This window comes from Strigops habroptila, chromosome 2, assembly GCF_004027225.2.
Source record: "Strigops habroptila isolate Jane chromosome 2, bStrHab1.2.pri, whole genome shotgun sequence".
Taxonomy (NCBI): Eukaryota; Metazoa; Chordata; class Aves; order Psittaciformes; family Psittacidae; genus Strigops; species Strigops habroptila.
This window is the reverse complement of record NC_044278.2, coordinates 122,631,660-122,655,841: the sequence shown is the minus strand read 5'-3', so window position 1 is coordinate 122,655,841 and position 24,182 is coordinate 122,631,660. Positions and strand designations below refer to the sequence as shown.

Genomic DNA, 24,182 nt, shown 5'->3' with positions numbered 1-24,182 from the left:
ACTGATCCTGTCCTTGCTTGCACATCAGGCTCAGCACCCACAGACAGCACCAAGCACAGTGGAAAGAGCCCCCTAACCCCCAGCATGTTAGATGTGCAGCTGCTATGGATGGACAGCAGGACATGTACAGAAATCAGCATGGACATGGCAGGTCTTGGTCTTAATGCTCACCCAGACATGATCCCAGACTGGCCTGGGTTGGAAGTGACCTCAAAGCTCCTCCAGTCCCAGCCCCCTGCCCCGGGCAGGGACACCTTCCACTAGAGCAGGTTGCTCCAAGCCGCTGTGTCCAACCTGGCCTTGAACACTGCCAGGGATGGGGCAGCCACAGCTTCTCTGGGAAAAGTCTGTGCCAGCGCCTCAGCACCCTCACAGGGAAGAGCTTCTGCCTCAGAGCTCATCTCAGTCTCCCCTCTGGCAGGTTAAAGCCCTTGTGATGAAGTTCAAGCCTTCACCTGCCATGGACGTGTCCCACGTTGAGGACAATTCCCACTGTCCTGACACAGGGCTGGATCACTGCTGAAGCTGCACAAAGATCAGCTTCAGCCCAGCCTGAGGAACCACGAGCCCAGCACTGGTGCCAGTCTGGGGTTCGGCAGGAGCAGGGAGAGTTGCTGTGTGCTCAGAGGCTGTTACAGAGTGAGCAGGAGCAGAGTCCTCCTCCTGCAGGCAGCTGCTTTGTGTGCTCCTCTTGGTCCTTCAGGCTGACTTTGGTCCAACCCTGTGTTTGCAGAGGCCCATTGCCAGCAAGAGGCTCACTCCTCTCCCAGGCTGCCTCCCCATAGCCATGGAGAGCAGCTCCACAGGGGCACTTGGCACCAAGGCAGGCATCTGTCCCAGCCTCATGGAGAGATGTGTAGGTGGTTTCACCACCTCCACTTCAATAGCACCAGCACCAGTCTGGGTCTCCAGCATTAAATCCCCTTTTATGTTTTCCCCTGTAGCTCAGAGCTATTTCCTGGAGAGCAGCAGCACCTTGTTGTCAAGTGGGGAGATGTTCAAGAGAGAAGCAGCCTGTGCAGTGCTGCTATAGCCCAACCACAGCAGAGGTGACAGACACCCATTTCCTATGGAGCCAGGCTGAGAGAGCTGGGTTGGTTCAGCCTGGAGAAGAAAAGGCTCCTGAAGGGGAGACCTTAGAGCAGCTCCAGTGCCTAAAGGGGCTCCAGGAAACCTGGAGAGGGGCTTTGGACAAGGGCCTGTAGGGACAGGCCAAGGGGAATGGCTTTAACCCGCCAGAGGGGAGATTGAGAGGAGCTCTGAGGCAGAAGCTCTTCCCTGTGAGGGTGCTGAGGCGCTGGCACAGGGTGCCCAGAGAAGCTGTGGCTGCCCCATCCCTGGCAGTGTTCAAGGCCAGGTTGGACACAGGGGCTTGGAGCAACCTGCTCTAGTGGAAGGTGTCCCTGCCCCTGGCAGGGGATGGAGCTGGAGGAGCTTTAAGGTCCCTTCATCCCAAACCAGGCTGGGATTCTATGATCTGCAGTGGTGCCTTACCAGCAGCAGAGGCAATAGGGCAAGTGCTGGACTGAGAAACAAGGCACATGTGTTGAAGCCCTTCCTCTAGCAGATTCCCAAGTCTGTTCTCTGAACTCCCCAACCTCTGCATGTTCCCAAAACTATTTCAGCCCCTTTGTGTCTCTCAAGCCCAAATCTTCAAAACAACACAACAAAACAGGCACACAACTGAGTTAAGCACAGCTGCCTCAGCAAACACCAAACAGGGTGCTCCCATGCCTTCCTTTACATCAGAGCCTTCAGCCTCACCTCACACACCGGAGCCTTCAGCCAGTGCTCTGGAGGAGCCGTGTGCAGGAGGCTCAGGGCTCACAACCAAGGCCGCAGCCTCCAGCTGCTCCAGTTCACTTTCAATCACAGAAAAGCCTTCCCAAGATACCTGCTCATTCCTTCCACATTCCACACTTTATTGGCTTTGGCTGGATAAAAGGGCTGGTTTGTGCTACATGAATTCAATAAATATTGCAGAACTGATGCTGGAGCCCCGTCACAGCAGCGGGGGGGGGAAGTACATGGACAAGTAAAAATGTATTTGTGTTATTTTCAAAGATCAAATAACCAGCGGGGGGGGAAGGATGGTGTGTGCACTTGAGAAGGGTTTCTGGCCAAGGCCAGAGTGAAGCCCATTACCAGCCATCTGACTGATAAATGGTTTAATACAGAATGAAATGTGCTGCAGCAGCTCTGCCATTTCCTGGCCAGAACTGAAGGGAAACATTTCCCAAGTGCAACTCTGCCTGGCCTGGAGGGAGAAGATGCACCTACCACCAGCCTGCTCCTGTGGAAAGCTTGCTGGGAAGGGAGCGGAGAGGACAAGGGGTAGGAAATGGTGGGAGAAGGTCTCACTGGCACATGTGCACACACTCCATCTCCCCAAGCTTAACACCAATCACTGCTTTGCTGTGACAGACAGCACAGTGAGTGCACAGTACACTTGGCCTGGGGATGTCTTCCTGCTGCCCACAGCAAAGGAAAGCACAGTCAGGTCTGCTTCTTTCTCTGAAGCCATCAGTAACAGTCTTGAGCAGATGAATGTTTGAAGTCCCCAGGACAGGTCTCTAAGGTAGGTGGCATTAGCACTTGCCCTGCCTCCAGGGTTCAATGTAACACCATACAAGAGCACTTATGTTTCCCAGCTACTAAAGCAATGTACAAACTTCTCATGCACCCTTATCCATCCCCACACACCCCCAACTGGAGGGGAAGCTACAACACACTACTGTGCCCCCCCCTCCTGCCACAGCTCCAGAAAGCCTCCACATCCTGACGTTACACCAGATGCTTCTATCCGAGATGGGCTCCAGGTGGAATGGCTTTGCTGGCACTGCAGGGTGGATCCGTTAGGAGCCACACATCAGACACTCATCCCGGTTCTCCAGGGAGCACACCATGGCTGCTTTATTCCTCTCCTTCTCTTCCTCTTCCCTGGAAGCCTTCTCCCGCTCTCGGAGCTTCTCTTTGTTGAGGGTGAACTGGATGGGGTTAGCAGCTGGTTTTGTCCTCAGGTAGTACATGCCTGTCTTCAGGCCCTGCAGAGCAAAACCTGAGGCTCAGAGCTGGAGGCGAGGCAAGTAACAGCCAGACTGAGCTGCTGAGGCCAGCCTCCTGCAGCCCTGCCACTGCACTGGCCCCACAGTCACGTCCAGCACCAGCCAGGATTAACAGGAGTAATGCTAAGAGCACCCACAGCTTCGCTGCTCTAGAGATACTCCACTGGTACCACACATTCTTGGAAAGAAGCAGCTGCTCCCCCTTCTGAGAATCAGCCACAGCAACCGTTCAAGACAGAACTGATCAGCCCCCACGTGCTCTCTGCCTGCGACAAGGCTCCCCCCACCAGCCCAGGTACCTGCTTCCAGCCATAGAAGTGCATGCTGGTGAGCTTGCCATAGTTGGGCTCTGCGATGTGGATGTTGAGGGACTGGCTCTGATCAATGAAAGCTCCTCTGTCTGCTGCCATCTTGAGGATAGTTTTCTGGGAGATCTCCCACACGGTTTTGTAGAGCTGCTTCAAGTCATCCGGAATCTCAGGGATGTTCTAAAAGGGAAGAATTTTCCAATGCCCAAATGTTCATATTTATAAAATCAAGTTCATAGACTCACAGAACTTCTGCCTCAGAGCTCATCTCAGTCTCCCCTCTGGCAGGTTAAAGCCATTCCCCTTGGCCTGTCCCTACAGGCCCTTGTCCAAAGCCCCTCTCCAGGTTTCTTATAACCCCACTAATGTATTGAAATTCTGAGACTTCAGCATTCCTGACCAGAATAAGGCTTTTCAACTCCAGCACTGAATCCGAACATCCTGTACCTGAAAGCACCAAGCTTAAAGAAACTTTGCTCCCTGCAACAGGACAGCTTCTTCTGAGGAACTGGAGAGAAAAAGCTGTTTGCAAACAGACCATTTGTCCTAAACAGTTGTGAGGTCTCACAAAAAGCAACCCAGTCCCAAACTCCATGACAAGTGGGATGCACTTTGTCAGCTTGACTCCAAGCACAACAGGCGCAGCAGCACTTCAAGCTCCACAGCATAAACCATTCATCCCACACAGACTCTTCTGGATCTCATAAACTCAGCTCCTGTCTCAAGCCTACTTCCTGCCGTGAAATTCCCTCTTTATCAGCTTTATGATAAATGGGAATCCAAACATTTGCAGGATCAGTCTGCAGTGGAGCAGCCCGGCGCAGTGTGTTTCCAGCAGTCTTTAGCAGTACATTTCCACTGGGCTTCTTTGTTACAGGGCAGGCTCCAGCAGGCGCAAACTACCACTGAGATCAGACACATCCCCTTGTGTTTTGCACAGCTTTTCACCCCAGCCTGGCTGAGTCACTCACACAGAGCACACCCCAAAGCAGAGTGTGGCAGAACAGCCCCAGCACTTCAGAGACCCACAGGAACCCCTGAGCCTTCTCCTGGCCTCTCAAAACTTACCTGGATAGAGCCGTTGTGGGCAATGATTTGGTTCTTCATCTCCTCATTCCACAGGCCCCTCTCTGTGAGATCCTTCAGCAAGTGTGGATTCACAATCTGGAAGGGGCAAAGGCAAAGAAGGAAAGCACTGCATGTACTGCTAAGCTCTAGGCCTGCCTTATGGAGACAGCTTCCAAGAGCAGGCAAATCCACCCCAATGTGCACAGGTTTTTAAATGGTTAAACATGTACTGACAAACTCTCTTTGGTCAGCACTGAGCTATGCATAGACACCAGACTAGGAACAAGGTTAAAACACAGGGTGACAGAAGTGAGATGCTGCTGGCCACTGCAGGGAACACAAGCCTGTCTGCAAGGCCTGGCTGACACCAACTAGTAGGACAGTACCAGTAGAAGTTCATGGACCTCACAAATAAGAAAGGGGAGTGTATGGAGCTCCCCTGCATGAGGAATGCCAAAAGATGGGAAATGGAGAGATCTGGGTTTACCAAAGCCACTGATCACAACCTGACTTACTAAGTAAGGGTGTAAACAATCAGCAAGAGTGGGGTCAGAAGGGGAAAGAACAAAACAGAATCATAGGATCAACAACATTGGAAAAGACCTTTAAGCTCATCCAGTCCAACTGCTCCCCAGCAGTGCCAAGGCCACCACTAACCCATGGCACTGAGGCCTCGGCTACACGGGGTGTGAGCACCCCCAGGGCCGGTGACTCCAGCCCTGCCCTGGGCAGCCTGTTCCAATGCCTGAGCACCCTCTGGGGAAGGAATTGTTCCTCAGCTCCATCTAAACCTGCCCTGGGGCAGCTTGAGGCCGTTTCCTCTTGTCCTTGGGAGCAGAGACCAGCCCCCTCCTGGCTCCATCTTCCTGTCAGGTAGGGAGTGATATGGTCTTAGTTACTCTTCCCATAGTATACACATCCCTTCATGACATCACTGTTCATCATTCCCTTAGCAATTACTCCTGCTGGCCATTCTGAGGCCTCATAAAGGTTTTATGCAGACAAAAGCCGCACTTCTGTTGAATTCTGCACATTCCACCATGTCTATTGTGGAATATGCACATGTGCACTACTACAGCACATAGAACAGCCTACATGTTCCCCTTGGTGCTTCTGGCCTTTGACATAGACATCTAATGAACTGAGTTACCAAGTGTGTGGCATCACCTTGTCTTTCCTAGGAGGGAAAGTCATAAAAGCATGAAAACAGGAAAGCTCTCTTGCCTTCTTACCTGGAACTCTCCTGAGAGGACTCTGCGTGTGTAGATGTTACTGGTGTAGGGCTCGATGGATTCGTTGTTGCCCAGGATCTGAGCAGTGGAAGCAGTTGGCATTGGAGAAAGGAGAAGGCTGTTTCTGACACCATATCTAGCAACAAGAGTCAAGAGTTAGAAAGCTTCAACCAAGTGAGACAAAACAGAAAAGAACCAAGAATAGCACAGTTTAAAAACTGCCTGCAAAGAGCGAAGAGGGCCTCTTGGCACAAGGAGCTCTCAGCTCACACACAAAGAAATCACACACAAAGGGTGCCCTGCAAACCTGCAAGAAAAAAGGGAAGCTGCACTAAACTTGTGACGTGGGTCAACATGGAAGCAGAACTAAAGTCTTTGCAATTTTCATCTGTAATCATGGAATCCTGGAATGGTTTGGGTGGAAGGGAGCTTAAAGCTCCTCCAGCTCCAACCCTCTGCCATGGGCAGGGACACCTTCCACTAGAGCAGGTTGCTCCAAGCCCCTGTGTCCAACCTGGCCTTGAACACTGCCAGGGATGGGGCAGCCACAGCTTCTCTGGGAAAAGTCTGTGCCAGCGCCTCAGCACCCTCACAGGGAAGAGCTTCTGCCTCAGAGCTCATCTCAATCTCCCCTCTGGCAGGTTAAAGCTATTCCCCTCGGTCTGTCCCTACAGGCCCTTGCCCAAAGCCCCTCTCCAGGTTTCCTGGAGCCCCTTTAGGCACTGGAGCTGCTCTAAGGGCTCCCCTTCAGGAGCCTTCTCTTCTCCAGGCTGCCCCAGCCCAGCTCTCTCAGCCTGGCTCCAGAGCAGAGCTGCTCCAGCCCTCGCAGCAGCTCCGGGGCCTCCTCTGGACTCACCATGAGTAATCAGAGGCTTTCCCAAATTACTCAGTCATGAGAAAGGGTGTGTAGAACCCCCCCCAATCTGTCAGACACTCCACAACTCACAGCACTCAGGGAAACCAAACCAAGCAGTCATGAAGAGCCTGAGACCTCTCCACACAGGAGACAACAGACACATTTACTACATCTAAAACTCAGACCCACACAAATTGAAGAAATTCATTACAGGCACTTCAGGCTTTAACAATTCCTGCCTTTGGGATGTTCAAGGCTAAGTTCCCAGCCAGCGAGAGCCCAGCTGACACTGTCTCACTCATCACTACATTTAATAGGAACAGAAACCATTCCACTGGTGCACCCAGTATTAAGTCTAAATCAGTCTCTTGCAAGAGCAAAAATGAATGAAAGCCAATCACAAAACAGCTCTGAAGAAACTGGGGTGGGGGAAAACACCCAGGACCCTTTTTGCACTTGCGCCCTATCAGAGAGAACATAGTGAATGTATTTTACATCCAACACAAGCTGTGCAGGGCTACTCACTTGGCAATCTTCTCCTTTAAAGCTTTCCAGTCCCAAAGATCTGAGGGGGTGACATTCCACATGTCATACTGAAGAATCTGAAGAACACAGGGTAGTTCAGATTAGACAGGACACCCTCTTCTCCAGGGTTTATAATACACTAAATTGACCTGTTATTCGTATTAACTATTCCCCTCAGCTTCCCTTCAGCTCCTGTATCATAATCTCACACTCTGTATTTTAACTGCACTGAAGGGATGGCAGCACAGGCTGAGCCTTGTTTTTCTTTTACTGCTCTCTCCACCTCAGTTCAAGTTCTGCATTTCATACTGCACTTCAGAAGCCAAATGACAGACGAAAACTCAAGCACCATTTGTAGTTGCAGTATTATCAGCTAAAGAGCTCCAGTCATACATCTCTTCCTATGTTAAAGACCAGGCACAATCATATTTGCTTTCCATAGCTTTGGCTCTGACACAGGACACGTCCTGGTACTTACCCCTCTGCTGACAGGAGAACCCTCATATGTCTCATAGGGTCCTTGCTCCTTGGCAAGCTCACAGCTGGCTTCCAAAGCACCGTAATAGATGGTCTCAAAGATCTGCTGGTTCAAGCGCTGAGCCTCGGGACTCTCAAAGGGGAACCTCATGAGGATGAAGGCATCTGCCAGGCCCTGCACCCCGATGCCGATGGGACGGTGGCGCCTGTTGGAGCGCTCTGCCTGCGTGGCATTAGCAAAGAGAACATTACCTTCAGCAGAGCAAGAGGGCCACAGGATGGGTAGGTAAGGTTGGAAAGGACTTCTCAGAGGAACTATCATCCATTGCCATAAGTTTCACAGGCCTTTTGTTCCGCTGCAACAACCCACATTTCAATTCTGCCCAGTCCCCACTGTCTGCTGGGGCAGGAGTGTGAGGACCCAGACTGAATTTGTTAGAACTGCTCAACCTGACAAAAGGAGCCATGATTCAGAAGTGGACACCAAGCACACTCTGAAACATAGGCCCATGAAGACATTTTAACTCATGCATTCAAACTGCGTGTGCTAGAAAAAACTGATCCTCAGCAGGTTTGGCTTCATGCTTTGAGTATTTGGTTATTTCCTCCTCCAACAGCCAGCTCTTGCTTGACTCTGTGTTCTGCAATGCAACAAACCCTGTTCCCATTCCTCTTCAGCAAAACCCAACCCTGTCCTGGGCTGCACCCCCAGAGCATGAGCAGCAGGTCAGGGAGGGGATTCTGCCCCTCTGCTGCGCTCTGGGGAGACCCCCCCTGCAGTCCTGATCCAGCTCTGGGGCAACAGCACAAGAGGGACGTGGAGCTGCTGGAGCAGGGCCAGAGGAGCTCCCTTCCAACCCAAACCACCCTATGAAGACTGACCGGGATTGCTCCAGAACAAGAGGCCCTGTCCCCAGGCCCCCAGCACACTCCAGCCCTGCAGCAGCTCAGTGCTCACCTCTGGCACAGGGTAGTAGTTGATATCAATGATTTTGTTCAGGTTTCGGACGATCACTTTGGTGACCTCAGCAAGCTTCTTGAAATCATACGTGTGCTCGGGGGTGACGTACATGTTCAGGGCTATGGAGGCCAAGTTACAAACTGCAACCTGTGGAGAAGACACAGTGAGAACAGGCACCCCAGCCAAGACCCCATGCAAAAACCACACCATCTCCCTTCCAGAGCATGCTCTCTAGCCAAAATACATGGAAGCAAAGAAACAAGCAGCCTGCAAGGCTGGAAAAATGCTCCCCTCATTTCTCTGCTGTCTTAGGAGTTGTAAAAATGGTAAATCAATTCAAAAAGGTTTAGTAGAAAGCAGGATCACCATAAAAATTCAGTCCTCTGGCCTGGTCAACCCAGTTGCCTGCAAGCCATCCTCACGCAAACTAAGCCTAAGCATTTCTTGTCTTACCAGATCAGCAGGATCTCAATGAGATCCAGACCGTTTTAGGACATTTTCTTGCTCATTTTTAACACCAGCATTAATCGCAGCCACAGGAGAACTAGAAGGGAAATGGTTCAGTCACCATCTCTGGAAGTATTTAAAAGTCATGCACATGTGGCACTTAGGGACATGGGTTAGTGGTGGCCTTGGCAGTGATGGGGAACGGTTGGACTTGATGATCTTATGACTCTATGAAAGAAGTCAGCTAAGATTCCTTGTGCAGAGGCAGGCAGGATGCCTCTCCACCTCTTCTAGACTCTTCAGGATTTTATGAGCATGCCAAGGAGTGTGAGCTAAAGATCTACTAGTGGCTCAGGCAGTAGAAACTGATACTTGCAGTTACAACAGCCTCAAGAGCTTTACTGCACTAGAAATTCCCTGTTCTATGTCCTACCTTCCCCTTTGTTAGCAATGCTGAGGTCCAAACATAGCACATCAGTGAAGCACCAAGATTAGGGTAGTGCACAGGGAGCTCAGGGGGAATTGTTAGTGCAGTGTAAGCCTGGGACTAAGAGAGGCCTGGTTTTACTAAGTCATTAGCTGAGGAGATGCTTACATCAGCCACCAGCAAGCCAAAGAGCTCACCTCTCCCTCAAGGTCTCAGAGGTTCACTTTGATGGGATCTCTTGTTTTATACCAAATTCTCCATGGGAGTTGGAAATGAGGAGAAACCCACTCAGAGCCAGTGGAAGAGCTGTAAGTACTCGAGCCAAAGCAACCCCAGAATTTGCTACCTGTTCCCTTCCCCAACCACATCAGACTTACTCTAGGAAGCTACAACAGGAGCAGCCATAGCTTTCCTAAATGCTAGCAGTTGCTGTTCTCCACCCACCTCCTCTTTGCTGGTATACTCCACAATTTCTGTACACAGGTTGCTGCATTTGATGGTGCCCAGGTTCTGCTGGTTGCTCTTCCTGTTGCAGGAGTCTTTGTAGAGCATGTAGGGTGTGCCAGTCTCGGTCTGCGACTCGATGATGGCGTACCAGAGCTGCTGGGCCTTCACCACCCTGCGCACGCGGCCCTGCTTCTCATAGCTGCAACACAACCATGGGATCATGGAATCATGCAATCAACCAGACTGGAAAACAGGATCATCCAGTCCAACCGCTCCCCAGCACTGCCAAGGCCACCACTAACCCATGGCACTGAGGCCTCGGCTACACGGGGTGTGAACACTTGCAGGGCCGGTGACTCCAGCCCTGCCCTGGGCAGCCTGTTCCAATGCCTGAGCACCCTCTGGGGAAGGAATTGTTCCTCAGCTCCATCTAAACCTGCCCTGGGGCAGCTTGAGGCCGTTTCCTCTTGTCCCATACCTTGTTCCTTGGGAGCAGAGACCAGCCCCTCCTGGCTCCATCCTCCTGTCAGGCAGTTGTAGGGCACATGCTGCTTAATAATTCCCAAGCTCTCCAAAAATAGGAGTGAAAGACAATCACTAACCCAGCACCAGCTTCTCAAGCAGACGCAACTCCATTCACTTGTGAACTAGCCAGAAGAGATGTAACAGCAGGGTGCCAAGGCTGTCCTTGTCTAAAGGGAACAAATCTTTCACTACAACTAGTTCAAAGCAAAGCTATTGACTGCTGTAAGTGGGGATCACTTCAAAATTTCCCTCTAAGAAGCTAAAACAATCATTCACACACAGTTCTACCTCGAGTAGGTCCCAGCCTGAAGCAAATAGTGAGCAGACATTCCCTATCTTTGTCCATTTGTCAATCTGGTAACAGAACTCACTGACCACTTAAAAGCCAACACCACAAACCAGGGCTTTGGCTCTCAGATACCACAGGCCAAGGGCAGCTCTGTGAATGGGTGGCCACTGCTTCAAAGTCTATTCACTTTTCTTACCTCTCATACAGCTTCTCAAACTCCTCTCCCCAAACCTCATCTAGGCCAGGACACTCATTTGGACACATTAAGGACCAGTCCTGTAAGAAAGAAGAATAGTCAGAGAAAGTCTTTAGGCATCCTGTTAATTAACTTCATCAGCAGACCCTGCAGTAAAGAGGAACATGCCAACTTCCCATCCCAAAAAACTGGAACCAACTCTGCCTGCACACCTGGGGGAAGGGATTTATCAGATGAGCCAGTATATTTAAAAAGTCATTATATGAATATTTGTGACCAAACTGCACTTTCAGTCCTGAATTGTCTGGTTCTCAAGACATAATCCATTGTAAAGCAAATACAAGCAGACATGTGAAGCCTGAGAAGGTTTGAAGCTTTAATGAAAGTCCAGAGTAAAACTTTAGTGCGACAGTGTAACTACATAAGCCATGGGCTGGAAAGATCAAGCACTGAAGCCAAGTATCCCACTGGAGTTCTCCAACTCCACTCTCTACCTGCACAGCCTACCTCTTAAATAAGGTGCAGCAGCTCTTTTGGGAAGTTCCTCTGCTGTTAGAAAGAGGGATTCTGCAGGCCTTCATGAAGCCCATCTTGGGGCTGGTCCCCTGTTTCTCCAGTAACAGACCTACTCTGCACCAACCCAGCTTTTTACCTGGTTGGTTTCAACCCGCTTCATGAAGAGATCAGGAATCCAGAGAGCAAAGAAAAGGTCTCTGGCTCGTTGCTCTTCCTTCCCAGTGTTCTTCTTCAAGTCAAGAAACTCAAAGATGTCCAAATGCCAGGGCTCCAGGTAGATGGCAAAAGCCCCAGGTCTCTGAGAGGTAAAACATGATGAAAATCAGGACAAATTGCCTTGAAAATAAAATCTCCTGTGCTGCTCGTGAGTGCACCCAACACCCTAAACTAACTGGAGCTGTATAGTCTCAGTAAGGCAATTTCAAGATGCTTTCTTGTGTTAGAATTGCTCTCGCTGGAACTGGGCCAGGTTATCAGTTCCAGACTCTCAATAAAAGTGATTTAGTACCAAAACTGTATTTCCTCTGTGTAAACAGGAGCTCGACAATCACAGATTTACTGTCATGCCTCCACTGACCTCTGGACTATGTGAAGACAAAGGATCAAGAAGCTTCCTACAGTCTTATCCCTTAATTCACTACAGGGAACTGAGGAAGTGACGAATACCCAGTGCAAGAGGCTGCTCTAACATGTGCCCATCATGTAGCAAGAGATACACCTGCATGACAAAATGCATAGTCAAAGGGGAACACCAGATTATCAAGGGGTGAAATACCCTATTTTAATTATGTGTCATCTACAACCACTTCACCAGCTCACTGATGTTACTGGGTCAGTCTTTCACAGCTGAGGATGTTTCCCCTCTGACCCGAGGCTCCCTTCTTGACCCCACTGTAATGACAGTACCTTGTTTCCTCCTTGATCCACATAGCGAGCAGTGTTGTTGTAGACCCTCAGCATTGGAACAAGCCCGTTGGAATTCCCATTTGTCTGCAGAGGCACAGGAAAACCATCAATACTGAAAAGCATCTGCCTGAAGAGATGGGCCTATATTTCCTGGCTGTCTCTCAGCAGTCTGCAAAGCTCCTACGCTTAAAGCCAGGAACTGAGCACCCCAATCAGTTACTTGGTAGTGGCCTTCCCTTGCCTGTTTTTTAAACAGACAAAACTGGATATATTTGCTACTGGTCTCAGAGTTAATCAAACGTAGTTCCCAAGTTCTTTCTTCTGCATTAGGTAATGTAAAGCCATGGAGAGGTTACATACACTGTGGCAAAACCACCAAACACACATCCACAGATCACAGAATCCCAGACTGGTTTGGGTTGAAGGGAACTTAAAGCTCATCTAGTTCCAACCCAACAGTTCCAACCACGGGCAGGGACACCTTTCACTAGAGCAGGTTGCTCCAAGCCCCATCCAGCCTGGCCTTGAACACTGCCAGGGATGGGGCAGCCACAGCTTCTCTGATGATCTTGAGCAGTCAGACATACAAAAAGGTAAAGGGCTAATGCAGGAGTCTGAGCATACTCCCAGGTTGCTAATACATAAGTAAGTGGGAATTGTCTGATCAAACAGTGGATTAAGATCCTCTTTTTGGAAGGACTTCTGCTATGAAGCCAGAATGCCACAGAAACCCAACCTTTTTGCCTTAGAACATACTGAAAAGAGAAGACTAACTGCTGTGTTCAACTGAGTCAGCAGAAGCTGCATCGATTTGGCAACTAAGTGCAGACATTTCCTGAGAGCAGAAGGTTAACCTCTGCTGGAAGCACCATCTGCACACCTACCCCAGCAATATAGCTGCCCGTGGCTCGGATACAGCTCACAGCAAGGCCAATCCCACCAGCAGACTTCGAGATCAGTGCACACTGCTTCAGAGTGTCGTAGATCCCCTCAATGCTGTCATCCTTCATGCACAGCAGGAAACAACTGGGGAAAACAAACAGCTTTAGCATACAAAGATTAAACCACAAAGAAGTCAAGAAGTATTTCATGAAGGCTGCAGAAAACCTGGGGTAAACACTGAATCTTTAACAGGCTACACAAAGCAAATAGATGAAGCAAAACCACAGGCTGCAAAGTGGAATAAAGGACAGGTTTAAATAACATTCTGAGCAATAGTTGTATTACTGATATCTGTTATCAAAGCTAAACAGTTTTAAATCATATCAGTTATGCTTGCTACTCTTAGCATGTTACAAAACAACTACCAGGATGCATTTGGTCATCTACAGAAGATAAGGCACATAAATTAACTTTTAAATGGAAACATTTCCATTAGCTTTAGAAGCTTACAGAAACATGTGTGGTTTCCCCCAAAGACTACACTAAATACCAGGTTAACTTTGACAGCAGCTTCTCAAAGCTTCACCAAACAACCACAGAAGCAGAGCTGCTATTTGTGAAAGCATTTCATTGACCAGACCCAATCTCCAGAACTTTCTCTTCACCCAGTTATGCACAAAGCAAACCTGGAAGCCAGCAGTACCTGGAAAGCTGGGGCCGGTTGGTGCCCGCATTGAACAGCGTGGGGGAGGCATGAGTAAACCACCTCTCAGAGAGCAGGTTGTACGTTTCTATTGCAGCCTCTATGTCATTCTTGTGGATCCCCACTGACACCCTCATCAACATGTGTTGAGGACGCTCAGCAACTAAAGACAAAGGAGAACAAACAATGTCAGCATGACATTTACTATTAGTACAGACATTGAGGATGTAGCAGTAAGCTACAAACAGTGTGCAATGGGCCACTTGAGAGCTGTAGCTTTCATAGAACCAGAATAATTCAGGTAGGAAGGAACTTCAGGAGGTCTCCAGTCCAAGCTCCTGCTCAAAGAAGAGCCAGCTGAGAAAACCAGAACAGTTTGCTCAGGACTTTATCCAGTCAGGTTCTGAAGAACAACAAGGATGGGGACTGCATAACCCCTCTCCACAACCTGCACCAATGCTCATGGGAGGGGAAACAAAACCCACCTGTATTAACAGTTAGAATCCAATCAAATGCCCACCCAATTGCTCTCCAGGTTTATTATATTAAGCTGCCAGAGGGGAGATTGAGATGAGCTCTGAGGCAGAAGCTCTTCCCTGTGAGGGTGCTGAGGCGCTGGCACAGACTTTTCCCAGAGAAGCTGTGGCTGCCCCATCCCTGGCAGTGTTCAAGGCCAGGTTGGACACAGCGGCTTGGAGCAACCTGCTCTAGTGGAAGGTGTCCCTGCCTGTGGGATTCTGTGATATTACAATTATCCTCTCACCCTCCTGGTGTCCCTTTCACACTAAGGGCCTGCAATAACTGATGTTGACAGCACAGTAGCTCATTCAACTTTGAATCTGTTATGAAGTGCTTAGTGTTATGGACCAAGTTATCAGCTGGACAGGAACTCCTTCATGTTCTAAATCCTTGGTTAAAGGCAGCTTCCAAAGCACCGGGGTCCTTAACACAGAAGGTGAAGCACAGTTGGCCAGGTCACGCTGCCATCATTTGGAACACCCAAATGTGCCTCAGTGCTGCTCTTTATCAATCACCTGCCCTTCATGCAAGCACAGCACTGCCACCAAACCCCACCAGAGTCCTGGCCTAAGAAAAGAAGTTGCACATGCCCAGAGAACACCCACTACAAACATTTGGCTGCTTTTTAAAGCAGTGCTTTCACTGGAATGCTTTATGGAAACCTCTGAGGTTGCCTATTTATCCCCTCAAGCCCTGCTCTGAGCTGTGGTCTTGACTTCTAAATCACAGAATCCCACTGGAAGAGACCTCAAGGACCACCCGGTGCAACCTTTCTAGGCAAAGCATGACCTAGACTAGATGGCCCAGCACCCTGTCTCGCCAAAGATAAAGTTAAATAATACCTGAAGTTGATAGAGACAGTTCTTACCTTTTGAATTGATTTTCAGCAAGTAGGAACGTTCTAGAGTCTTTAAAAAGAGAGAGAATGCATTTAGGAGACATGCAGTTTAATAAAAATCCTATTAATTAACCCCAAACTCGAGCATCTTCATGCTCCTTATCCCAGGCTTCAACAGAAGCCCTGACCCTGCACTCCACTCCTTGCTAATGGCATAGCAGGTGAGGTGACTAATGACTAAAAAAGCCAGAAGTCCACTGTAGGATTCCAGGTTCTCTGCTTTGGGTTCTGGAGCAGCAGTGGAGCACCCAGGCACAGGGCTCAGCACTGGAGCACCCAGGCACAGGGCTCAGCACTGCCTCTCAACCCACAGTGAGTGAAGGCTCAAAGACAAGGGAGTCTTGGGTTGTTCCCCACACCCCAAGTGTGATAGCTCCACCACGATAACGCTTTCCAGACAACCACATCACAACTGGGTGTTGAACACCCAAATGACAAACATGGCAAGACTACAACTAGAGCAGCTGCCTCTGAAGCTTGTTCCCAATGGATTACAGCAGTAATTACAGGAGGGAATGTCAGGAATTGCATGTCTATACACATATAGAAACACACCGCCCTTTGAGGTCCCCTCTTTCCACCCTTTCCTATGCTGCTTCCACAGCTGCTCTGCTCTTACACCCTCTAGTTGTTTCCTCATTGCAAACTACTTCCCCCAGCCAGAAGCACCATGTCAGGCGTGTTGGTGGCAAGTCCTGGCAAAGCCCCCCAGTTCCTGCAGAGATCTGCAGGAACCACCTGAAGCAGGCAGTGCTGGGGAATGGAGACATGATCTCCAGAGGCCCCACTGTGTCACCCCTAAAGCAACTCAGCAAAGCACAGCCTGAGGGAGCAGGAGGAGCAGATGGCAGGGGCACAGCAGCCTGGGGGAGAGGTTCCAGCAGGGTGGAAGATGACAGAGGCTGAGCGTGGGATGACACACTGAGAAAACTGTTCCATGACACAATGGGGGAAACCAAAAATCCCTTTTTTGGTTTCTTCAGAATCAGATTATTCCCTCGAGGAATGGCACGAGCTGGGAAGCTTTCGCCAACATTCAGTGCTGGCTGCACAGTTAGAGCCCAGCAGTTACAACATTACAGCAGCCAAGGGCACACAGTGAAGCCAAGAAGTACATGATTCATCCAGACAAGAACTGCTCTGTGCAGGTATTCTTGGTTTCTATCAAACCCACTAATGTCCCACCTAATCCAGTGCCCTCCTTGCCCAAATCTAGATGTTTCCCCAAGTATTCCCACCCTTCCCAGAAGACTCAGCTCCAGAACAATATCAAAACAGCACTCGTAGTTATCATTAGTAACATGCTTTTTACCTTAAACCCAAAGTAGTTGTAGGAGAAGTCTCTGTCATAGATAATGGCAGAATTCAGGCGCTGAGAGGAAATAACACAGGAAAAAGTTACATTTACAATCAGGGGGTTTGTACCTCGCTTTAGGGAGTAACAACACTGTCATTGTTGGGCATTCCTGGCCTCGCAGCTCTAGTGAAACCAAGACCAGCTCAGAGGAATAAAAGAGGGAAAAGCTTGAAACAACAACTGCACAGTTTTAACGGGGCTATTTCCAAGTACAATGCACAATTGTTGGCTCCATTTGCTAAAGTCTAAATACAAGAAACACAACATAGAATCAACCTGCAAGGGTGACCTCCCCATCAGAACAACCTGAAATCAGAACCCACAGCTCAGCTCTCCTGTGCTCCCAGAACAGGCTGCTACAGCAAAAGGTGCTTTTTGTCAAATTCACGAGTTGTGCTGATCATGACTATGAGGACTCTGCTCTGGTGAGACCGCACTTGCAGCACTGTGTGCAGCTCTGGTGTCCTCAACATAAGGACATGGAGCTGTTGGAGCAAGTCCAGAGGAGGCCACAAGGATGACCAGGGACTGGAGCACCTCCCGTATGGAGACAGGCTGAGAACATTGGGGCTGTTCAGCCTGGAGAAGAGAAGCTGTGTGGAGACCTCAGAGCAGCTCCCAGTGTCTGAAGGGGGCTACAAGGATGCTGGGGAGGGACCTTCATCAGAGACTGGAGTGATAGGACAAGGGGTGATGGGTTCAAACTGAAACAGGGGAAGTCCAGGTTAAATATAAGGAAGAAGTTCTTCCCTGTGAGGGTGCTGAGGCGCTGGCACAGGGTGCCCAGAGAAGCTGTGGCTGCCCCATCCCTGGCAGTGTTCAAGGCCAGGCTGGACAGAGCCTTGGGCAACATAGTCTAGTGTGAGGTGTCCCTGCCCATTGCAGGGGTTGGAACTGCATGATCTTAAGGTCCCTTCAACCCAATCCAGTCTGTGATTCTATGACATCTGAGAAAATAGATTCTGCTGCATAAACATCCTTAGATGAAGGAAGTGCCTACATTCTCTTTTAAACTCTCCAGAACGGAGCAGTTCTTCTCTGCACTGGTTTCTGCACTTGCTTTTTGTCCGGAACCAAACATGGCTTGCTTAAAAATAAGAGAAATCAATTATCTGAACTAGTTCACTGAATGTTTAAAACTCAGAAGTGAAATAAGAAGTTACATACATCTTTGTTGGCCAAGACTATGTCGAGAGTTTCTTTGGAGATCATTGGCGAGTGCTTCCCATTATGAGGGTTTATGTAGTTGTAGAGATCATCCATCACATCTACAACAGAAAGGGGGTTAAAAAGAGGGACATCCACAGACCTGCACATGCATCATCTGCCATCTGGTTTCAAAGGCAGGAGCAGCCATCCTCGAAAATAACCTCCTCCAGCTCTACAAACACACAACTTCTACCTGCTCACTACTGTTAACCTTAAAAATGCACTTCTCTTAGAAGGGTTTTTTATAGAGTTTATAATACATAATAAATGGGAAAGAAAGTGGGTGCAACCTCATTTCCATCAGTTACATTTTTCATCAATCTATTTATACAGATACTTTTCACAAACCAGGCAATTTCATTTTGTGTGACATCCCTAAAACTCATGGTTTTTCATTTCCATGGCATTTTTAGTTAGCCTGGGTACTGAGTAACTCCTGCTTAAGAAAGAGATTTCCATATTTATATCCTCTAAACCTCCTACTCCCTTTCTGACTATTGCTATACAAGGGCACGTAGTGACAGGCCAAGGGGAATGGCTTTAACCTGCCAGAGGGGAGACTGAGATGAGCTCTGAGGCAGAAGCTCTTCCCTGTGAGGGTGCTGAGGCGCTGGCACAGACTTTTCCCAGAGAAGCTGTGGCTGCCCCATCCCTGGCAGTGTTCAAGGCCAGGTTGGACACAGGGGCTTGGGCTCTAGTGGAAGGTGTCCCTGCCCATGGCAGGGGTTGCAACTGGAGGACCTTTAAGGTCCCTTCATCCCAACCCACTCCACGATTCTACCCAAGTCCCCCAGAGACGTACCACTGAACACCTTCTTGGTTTCCTTGTGCAAGTTGGACACTGCAATCCTTGCTGCCAGGATGGCATAGTCGGGGTGTTTGGTGGTCAGGGTTGCAGCTGTTTCAGCAGCCAATGTATCCAGTTCCACTGTCGTGACACCACTGTAGAGCCCCTGAATCACTTTCATGGTGATCTGGGCCTGGAAAAGGAAAATCCTGGAGGTTAGCTACCTGTTGGTGGGGAAAAAAGGAGTCATGACATGATGTTTTAGCTATTTAAGATGTCAATTTGCTTCACTATAAGCAGCATGATTGAGCAGGAAAGCAAATTGAGCTACCAAACCCTCTTGGTGAAGTACTGACTCCTAAAATGTGAAATACTGGGGCAGAAGGGAGAGCAAGGGAAGAGTGCAGAAAAGAGGAACTGTCAATCCAGAATCATCACCAGCTTTTTCCCTGCAGACACTTTCCTCAAGGCTGGAACAGAGTAGCAGCAAAGTTCAAAGTTCAGAAAAGCCAGATTAAAACAGTATTTGCTTGGGAGTTTTGAAACTCCGAATGAAGCTTGACTTTAGAAATGCCTGAAGGGACGTGGAAGTGCTGCTCTTAAAATCATTTCATGACAAGAGCAAGAAAACCTCCAGCCCTGGAAGGGACACAGTGGCTTTTGCTTCATGGTTTAACCCAACCCTCCCCTGCCAGTTGGGACCTTTTGTGGGAAAAGACTTTTTCATCTACTCTAAAGTATTTTCTGCTTTTCTCTCATGCATTTAGCACTGATCCCTACAAGAAAGGGCACATTCTGCACTGGGAAAGAGAGGCCTGATCTGACAAAGTAACTGCCAAACACACTGGAAGTGCCAAGAGCCTCTCAAAAGCAGGGCATGCACTTTCAAACCTCACTCTCTGACAGTAAGGACGTCAGGTTAAGGAGTTTTAGTACTGGCTTGTAAAGCATCTGGCACAAGAAGATCCAAGCTGAAAAGGAGAAACTCAATTCCAGGAAGAGAGATGTCACACTACTGTGGAATAAATAAGAATGCAGTGCTTAGATTATTGAGACAGGGGTAATCAAGAGTCAGGAGGACTAGGAACCTTGCCTCTGTCCTCATCTACTCCCAGCATCGCTGAGATCAAGCCAGTATTCTTTGTGTTCCAGTAACAGTCACTAAAGCTCCTTCTGCTCTCTGTGGCTGCAGAGCACTTCTTGCTACAGGATAAATGTCAAATATTTCACAGATGTGATTTAAGACATGGAAACAGATCATCAGATCTTTGAGATGGGAAGAGCCTTAAGCTGGCAACTCCAAAAGAACAGACTGGGCCTGCAGAGCTGCATGAACACCTCACAGAGATCAATGGATCCAGAGGGAGTCATCTCTGCCCAGGCTTTGGAAGGAGAAGCTTACAGGAGTGGGCTCAATACGCACTCAGCATCCTACACACCTCAAAAAAGCAAAGCAGGGATATTATAGTGATGGGGGGGGTTCTCTCAGAGAAAGAGCACCTTGCTTTACTGAGGGCATCGAGAGCTACTTTCCATATAGCTTTGTTCAAGCTTTGCAGATCGAAATTGACAGCAATCTACCAAAACACGTGAACTGGAGCAACGAACAGCTCTTTAAGCACAAGAAGCTAAATCACTTCAAGAACATTTGAGGCAAAAGCAGTTTACAATAATAGGTAAAGTGATTTTTCCCTCACACAGTCTCAGACTTCTGGACATGAAACAAAAAGCCTCAGAACACAATGAGAAGAAACACATCACGAATGCACTCGCCAAGAGCCCCTGCACAGGCTGCAGCGCTTGGCTTTGGCCAAGGAGAGTAACTGGGTAACACTTGGATTTTAGGAGAGATCACCACAAGGGGCAGAGCGCAGGATAAAGAACAGACTCACAGGATCAACAAAGTCAGCGTTGAGCCCGTAGCAGAGCTTCTGGATGCGCGACGTGATCTTGTCAAACATGACACGCTCCTGGCGTCCATCTGTGGGGAAGAGGTCGCAGCACAACAGCTCCCGTTAGTCAAGAACCAGTTAAACCCAGTATCCTCTACCCAGTGCCTCATGCAAGGAGCCAGCCCTCTCTGGGGGGATCCTGGGGTGGGAATCACCAAGGACACCCTGTTGACGTCCACTGTTCAGGCCAAAGGAGAGGCCGAGTGGAGACATTCCCACCCCAACACACCTGAAACTTTGCCTAACTCTCAGGACCACCTCTGCAGGGAGAGGAAACCCAGCTGAGTGCCACCCCCACCCCCAAAGGATGGGCACCTCTACCTTTGTCCAGGCACCCTCCCTTGATCAAAGGTGTGGGGACCAAGCCCAGAGCTCGCTGCCATGGTGGGAAGTGGATGGGTTCCCATAGCAAACTGAGGGGTCTCATCCCTCAGTCCCGAATCATGGGAGAGCTCTCTCTCTCTGGGGTCCCTCCAGTGCAGACCCTCACATTCAGTGCCCTGGAAGCCATCCTCAGATCAGAGGAGATCCCATCCCTCCACATTCCATGAGGAACCCTCCCAAAAGAGAGGGGGGAACCCCATCTGCTCACATCAGGTGTCGTGAGAAGGACCCCCCAAAGCAGAGGCGTCCCATCCCCTCTCACCAGAGGCCATGAGAGAGACCCCCCAAAGCAAGTGGCCCCCTCCCCTTGCCATGAGAAGGAACCCCCCAAAGCAGAGGGGTCCCGTCCCCTCACGGCAGGCGCCATGAGGGACCCCCCGGGCAGGGCAGTGACCCCGCCGCCCCCGCCGGTGCCGCCGCGGCGGAGGCGCTCCCTCACCGCGCTTCACGACGTGCATGGCGGCGGTCGGCGTCCCAACGGCTCCTCAGCGCCAGGCGCGCTCTGATCGCTTCCCGCTCCCGCCAACCGCCCTGACCCCGCCGCCCGCCGTAGCGCTCCGCCCCCGGGCTGAGGCTGCGGGCGACATCTTGCCTCCGGGCACCGCCTCCTTCCCCCGCCGCCGTCCCCCGCCGCCACGGCCGCAGCGCTGCCCTTCACTGCCAGCGGAGGCTCCGTGCCCGGCTCCGTGCCCGGCTCCGTGCCCGGCTCCGCGCGCCCCGCTCCCGGAAGCGCCGCCCCACCGCGGAGCACTCGGCGCTTGCCCGCTTCCAAGATGGCGGCGGGCAGCCTGCGCCCCGCCGTGGGAGGTGGCGGGACGGGAAGGGGCGGGGCAGGCCGGCGAGAGGGCGCGACGTACGGAGCCCGCGAAGGGACAAAACGCCCCCGTCCCGCGATAATCAGTATAACCGACAATTAACAATTATAATTATACTAAAACAAGGCGCTGACATTATCTTTAACGGGATCCAACAAGCGAGAGCCGGTCCCGCACAGACCTCGTTCTGCACATATGCCACACAGGACACCTCTCCCCGGCGCAGCTGCCCGTGGGGTCATGGTGGCCGGTGCACCAACACGGTGCCCTCCTGGGAGGGGGCTGAGGGAGGGGACAGGAGGGCAGAAAGGCCCCCGGGGGACACACGGCCCCGGGAGGGCTCTGAAGGCCAGGACTGGGGGGCACCGAGCCACCAAGGCAGCGGGTGGCCCAATGGAGGGTGATGTGAAGGACACACATCCCGCCACAGAGAGCTCCTGGGGCCCCAGAGAAGCCCATGACCGCCCCTAAAATGCGGACAAGGGACCATCCTCCCCCTGCACATCAGGGGGATGAGTCCCTGCCTGCCCCATGGGCAGCCATCGTTTCCCTCTGCAGCGTTTGCTCCCCACAGAGGCAAGGGAAACATATGGGGACCGGGCAGGGCTCACAGGCAGCGGCACTCAAAGCACCCAAAGGTTTATGTGCATAAACCAACCCAAAACATCAGCAGTTCCTCTGCTGAGCTGCTCTGAAGGCCACAATGGACAGGGCTTGGAGAAACCTGCTCTAGTGGAAGGTGTCCCTGCCCGTGGCAGGGGGGTGGAACTGCAGGAGCTTTAAGGTCCCTTCAACCCAAACCAGGCTGGGATCCTGTGATTCTATGATTCCATTATTCTATGACCACTGCCACTTCCCACATGAGGATGCTGATTCCATTCAGCCTCACAGCAAAAATGGCAGTTAGTGATCCTGAGCACCAAGGTTTGCTTTAAAGGTCCCCAGTGCACCAGCAGCTCAGCCTGATCCTGCTCAGCTTGAGCAAGACACGCAAAAGCACTGCACAGAGGCTGGCAGCCCAAAGAGCTCCCATCTCAAAGATGTGCCCCAGGGACTGATCTGATTTTGGAACTGATCAGGAAATGGGAATAAATTTGGGGTTGTTTCTCTATTTTATTGAAAATAAGCCCACAGAAGGACAAACCATGGCATTTAGAGCCGTCTGAGCCTGAGCTGTTCTCTCTCACAGATCTTTGTGCTCAAGCTCTTCTACTTAGTGTTTTATTCACTCCTCTTTGAAAAGGCAGTAGTAGGTGGAGCCCTTGTTTCATTCGATGAGGATGTGCCTGGGGGTGGTGGGTTAAGCTGCAGCAAACCAGCCTATTCCCCTCCAGCATGGTTGTGGGGAGAGCAGAATGAGCAAGATAAACCTGGCCCTTCTGAGAGATGAGGTTTGGAAGGAAATGGAGCAACAAAACCCAAACTTCCTGAGGCTGTGCAGTACCTTCACCTCCACCCAGCTCGGAGGCCACTGTGGCTGCAGTGCAGTGTCTGTGCTAACAGGTTACTCCTGTGCTGATTTAGTAGCTTTTCCTTTGAACAGGCTGCTTCATTCAAACTGTCAGGCCACAGCATGTGCAGCCAGCACAAGGGGCACTGGGCTTTTCCCAGCTAGGAAACAAGCAGAGCTGGGACAGCACCAAAACTGAGTCGAGATTGCTTCAGAACCTCATATGCATGTGACGTGAAATCAAAGCCCAAGGGATAGGACCCTGCCATGGATCAGGGGGACGTGGCTCCCACCTCTTGCCCACACGCTCCTCTCTCACCTGGGGTATGAGGAAGACATTCTTTACAATGATGGTGCTGAGGCGCTGGCACAGGGTGCCCAGAGAAGCTGTGGCTGCCCCATCCCTGGCAGTGTTCAAGGCCAGGTTGGACACAGGGGCTTGGAGCAACCTGCTCTAGTGGAAGGTGTCCCTGCCCGTGGCAGGGGGTTGGAACTGGAGGGGCTTTAAGCTCCCTTCAGCCCAAACCCTTCCATGATTCTGTGATAAGCAAGACCACCAAAATTTCCCAAGTTCAAAGCCCCTCTCCCATTTCCCTCTTTGGGTGGAATTACAGTTAAATCCTTGACCCAGAAGCATCTGTAGAAATGCTGCTCATTACAAGAGGCCACTTGATTTTGATTGTCTCTCTCACAAGGTCTAGGACTTTGCACTCCCCAGTACAGCAGCTCTGTGGCTGATGCGTGAGATGAAGGCAACCACAGCCATCAAGCAGAACAACCCTCCCTTTGGTTTCCTCCCATGATGAGCTTCCTTTTTGCTCCTGACTTAGATTAGATTGAAGCCACCCCACAAAGACTTTACACAGTCTCTCAGAGGGGTCACCAGCTTAGTGGGTCGCTGGACAATTAATTCACCACCTATTCCCATCCTGCAAAAGGTTCTTGGTTGGAAAAGGTTGATTCTGCTTTGAAATCTCCCTT

The 24,182-nt window shown here is 50.4% G+C and overlaps 1 protein-coding gene across 1 annotated transcript; it reads right to left on the bottom strand.

Moving 5' to 3' along the window:
• Positions 1 to 1,891: 1,891 nt before the first annotated feature.
• RRM1 (ribonucleotide reductase catalytic subunit M1) lies at positions 1,892 to 21,618 on the bottom strand. Its single transcript, XM_030477309.1, has 19 exons — positions 21,376 to 21,618; positions 20,493 to 20,581; positions 18,616 to 18,793; positions 17,772 to 17,872; positions 16,560 to 16,619; positions 15,218 to 15,257; positions 13,831 to 13,993; positions 13,130 to 13,271; positions 12,246 to 12,329; positions 11,476 to 11,637; positions 10,824 to 10,903; positions 9,811 to 10,012; positions 8,490 to 8,639; positions 7,533 to 7,754; positions 7,055 to 7,131; positions 5,674 to 5,809; positions 4,442 to 4,537; positions 3,365 to 3,553; positions 1,892 to 3,044 (listed from the first exon to the last, which is right to left on the bottom strand). Exons 1-19 carry the CDS (start codon positions 21,392 to 21,394, stop codon positions 2,856 to 2,858), a joined length of 2,379 nt encoding a protein of 792 aa, XP_030333169.1. The 5' UTR covers positions 21,395 to 21,618; the 3' UTR covers positions 1,892 to 2,855.
• Positions 21,619 to 24,182: the final 2,564 nt, after the last annotated feature.

What these genes read in the sequence shown, in the direction of transcription:
- RRM1 (XM_030477309.1), bottom strand. An exon ending in AACCAAGAAGGTGTTCAGTG is followed by an intron (nt 17,873 to 18,615) that starts GTACGTCTCTGG and finishes TTTCTGTTGTAG; the next exon opens with ATGTGATGGATGATCTCTAC. An exon ending in TTTGAGAAGCTGTATGAGAG is followed by an intron (nt 10,013 to 10,823) that starts GTAAGAAAAGTG and finishes GTTGTGTTGCAG; the next exon opens with CTATGAGAAGCAGGGCCGCG.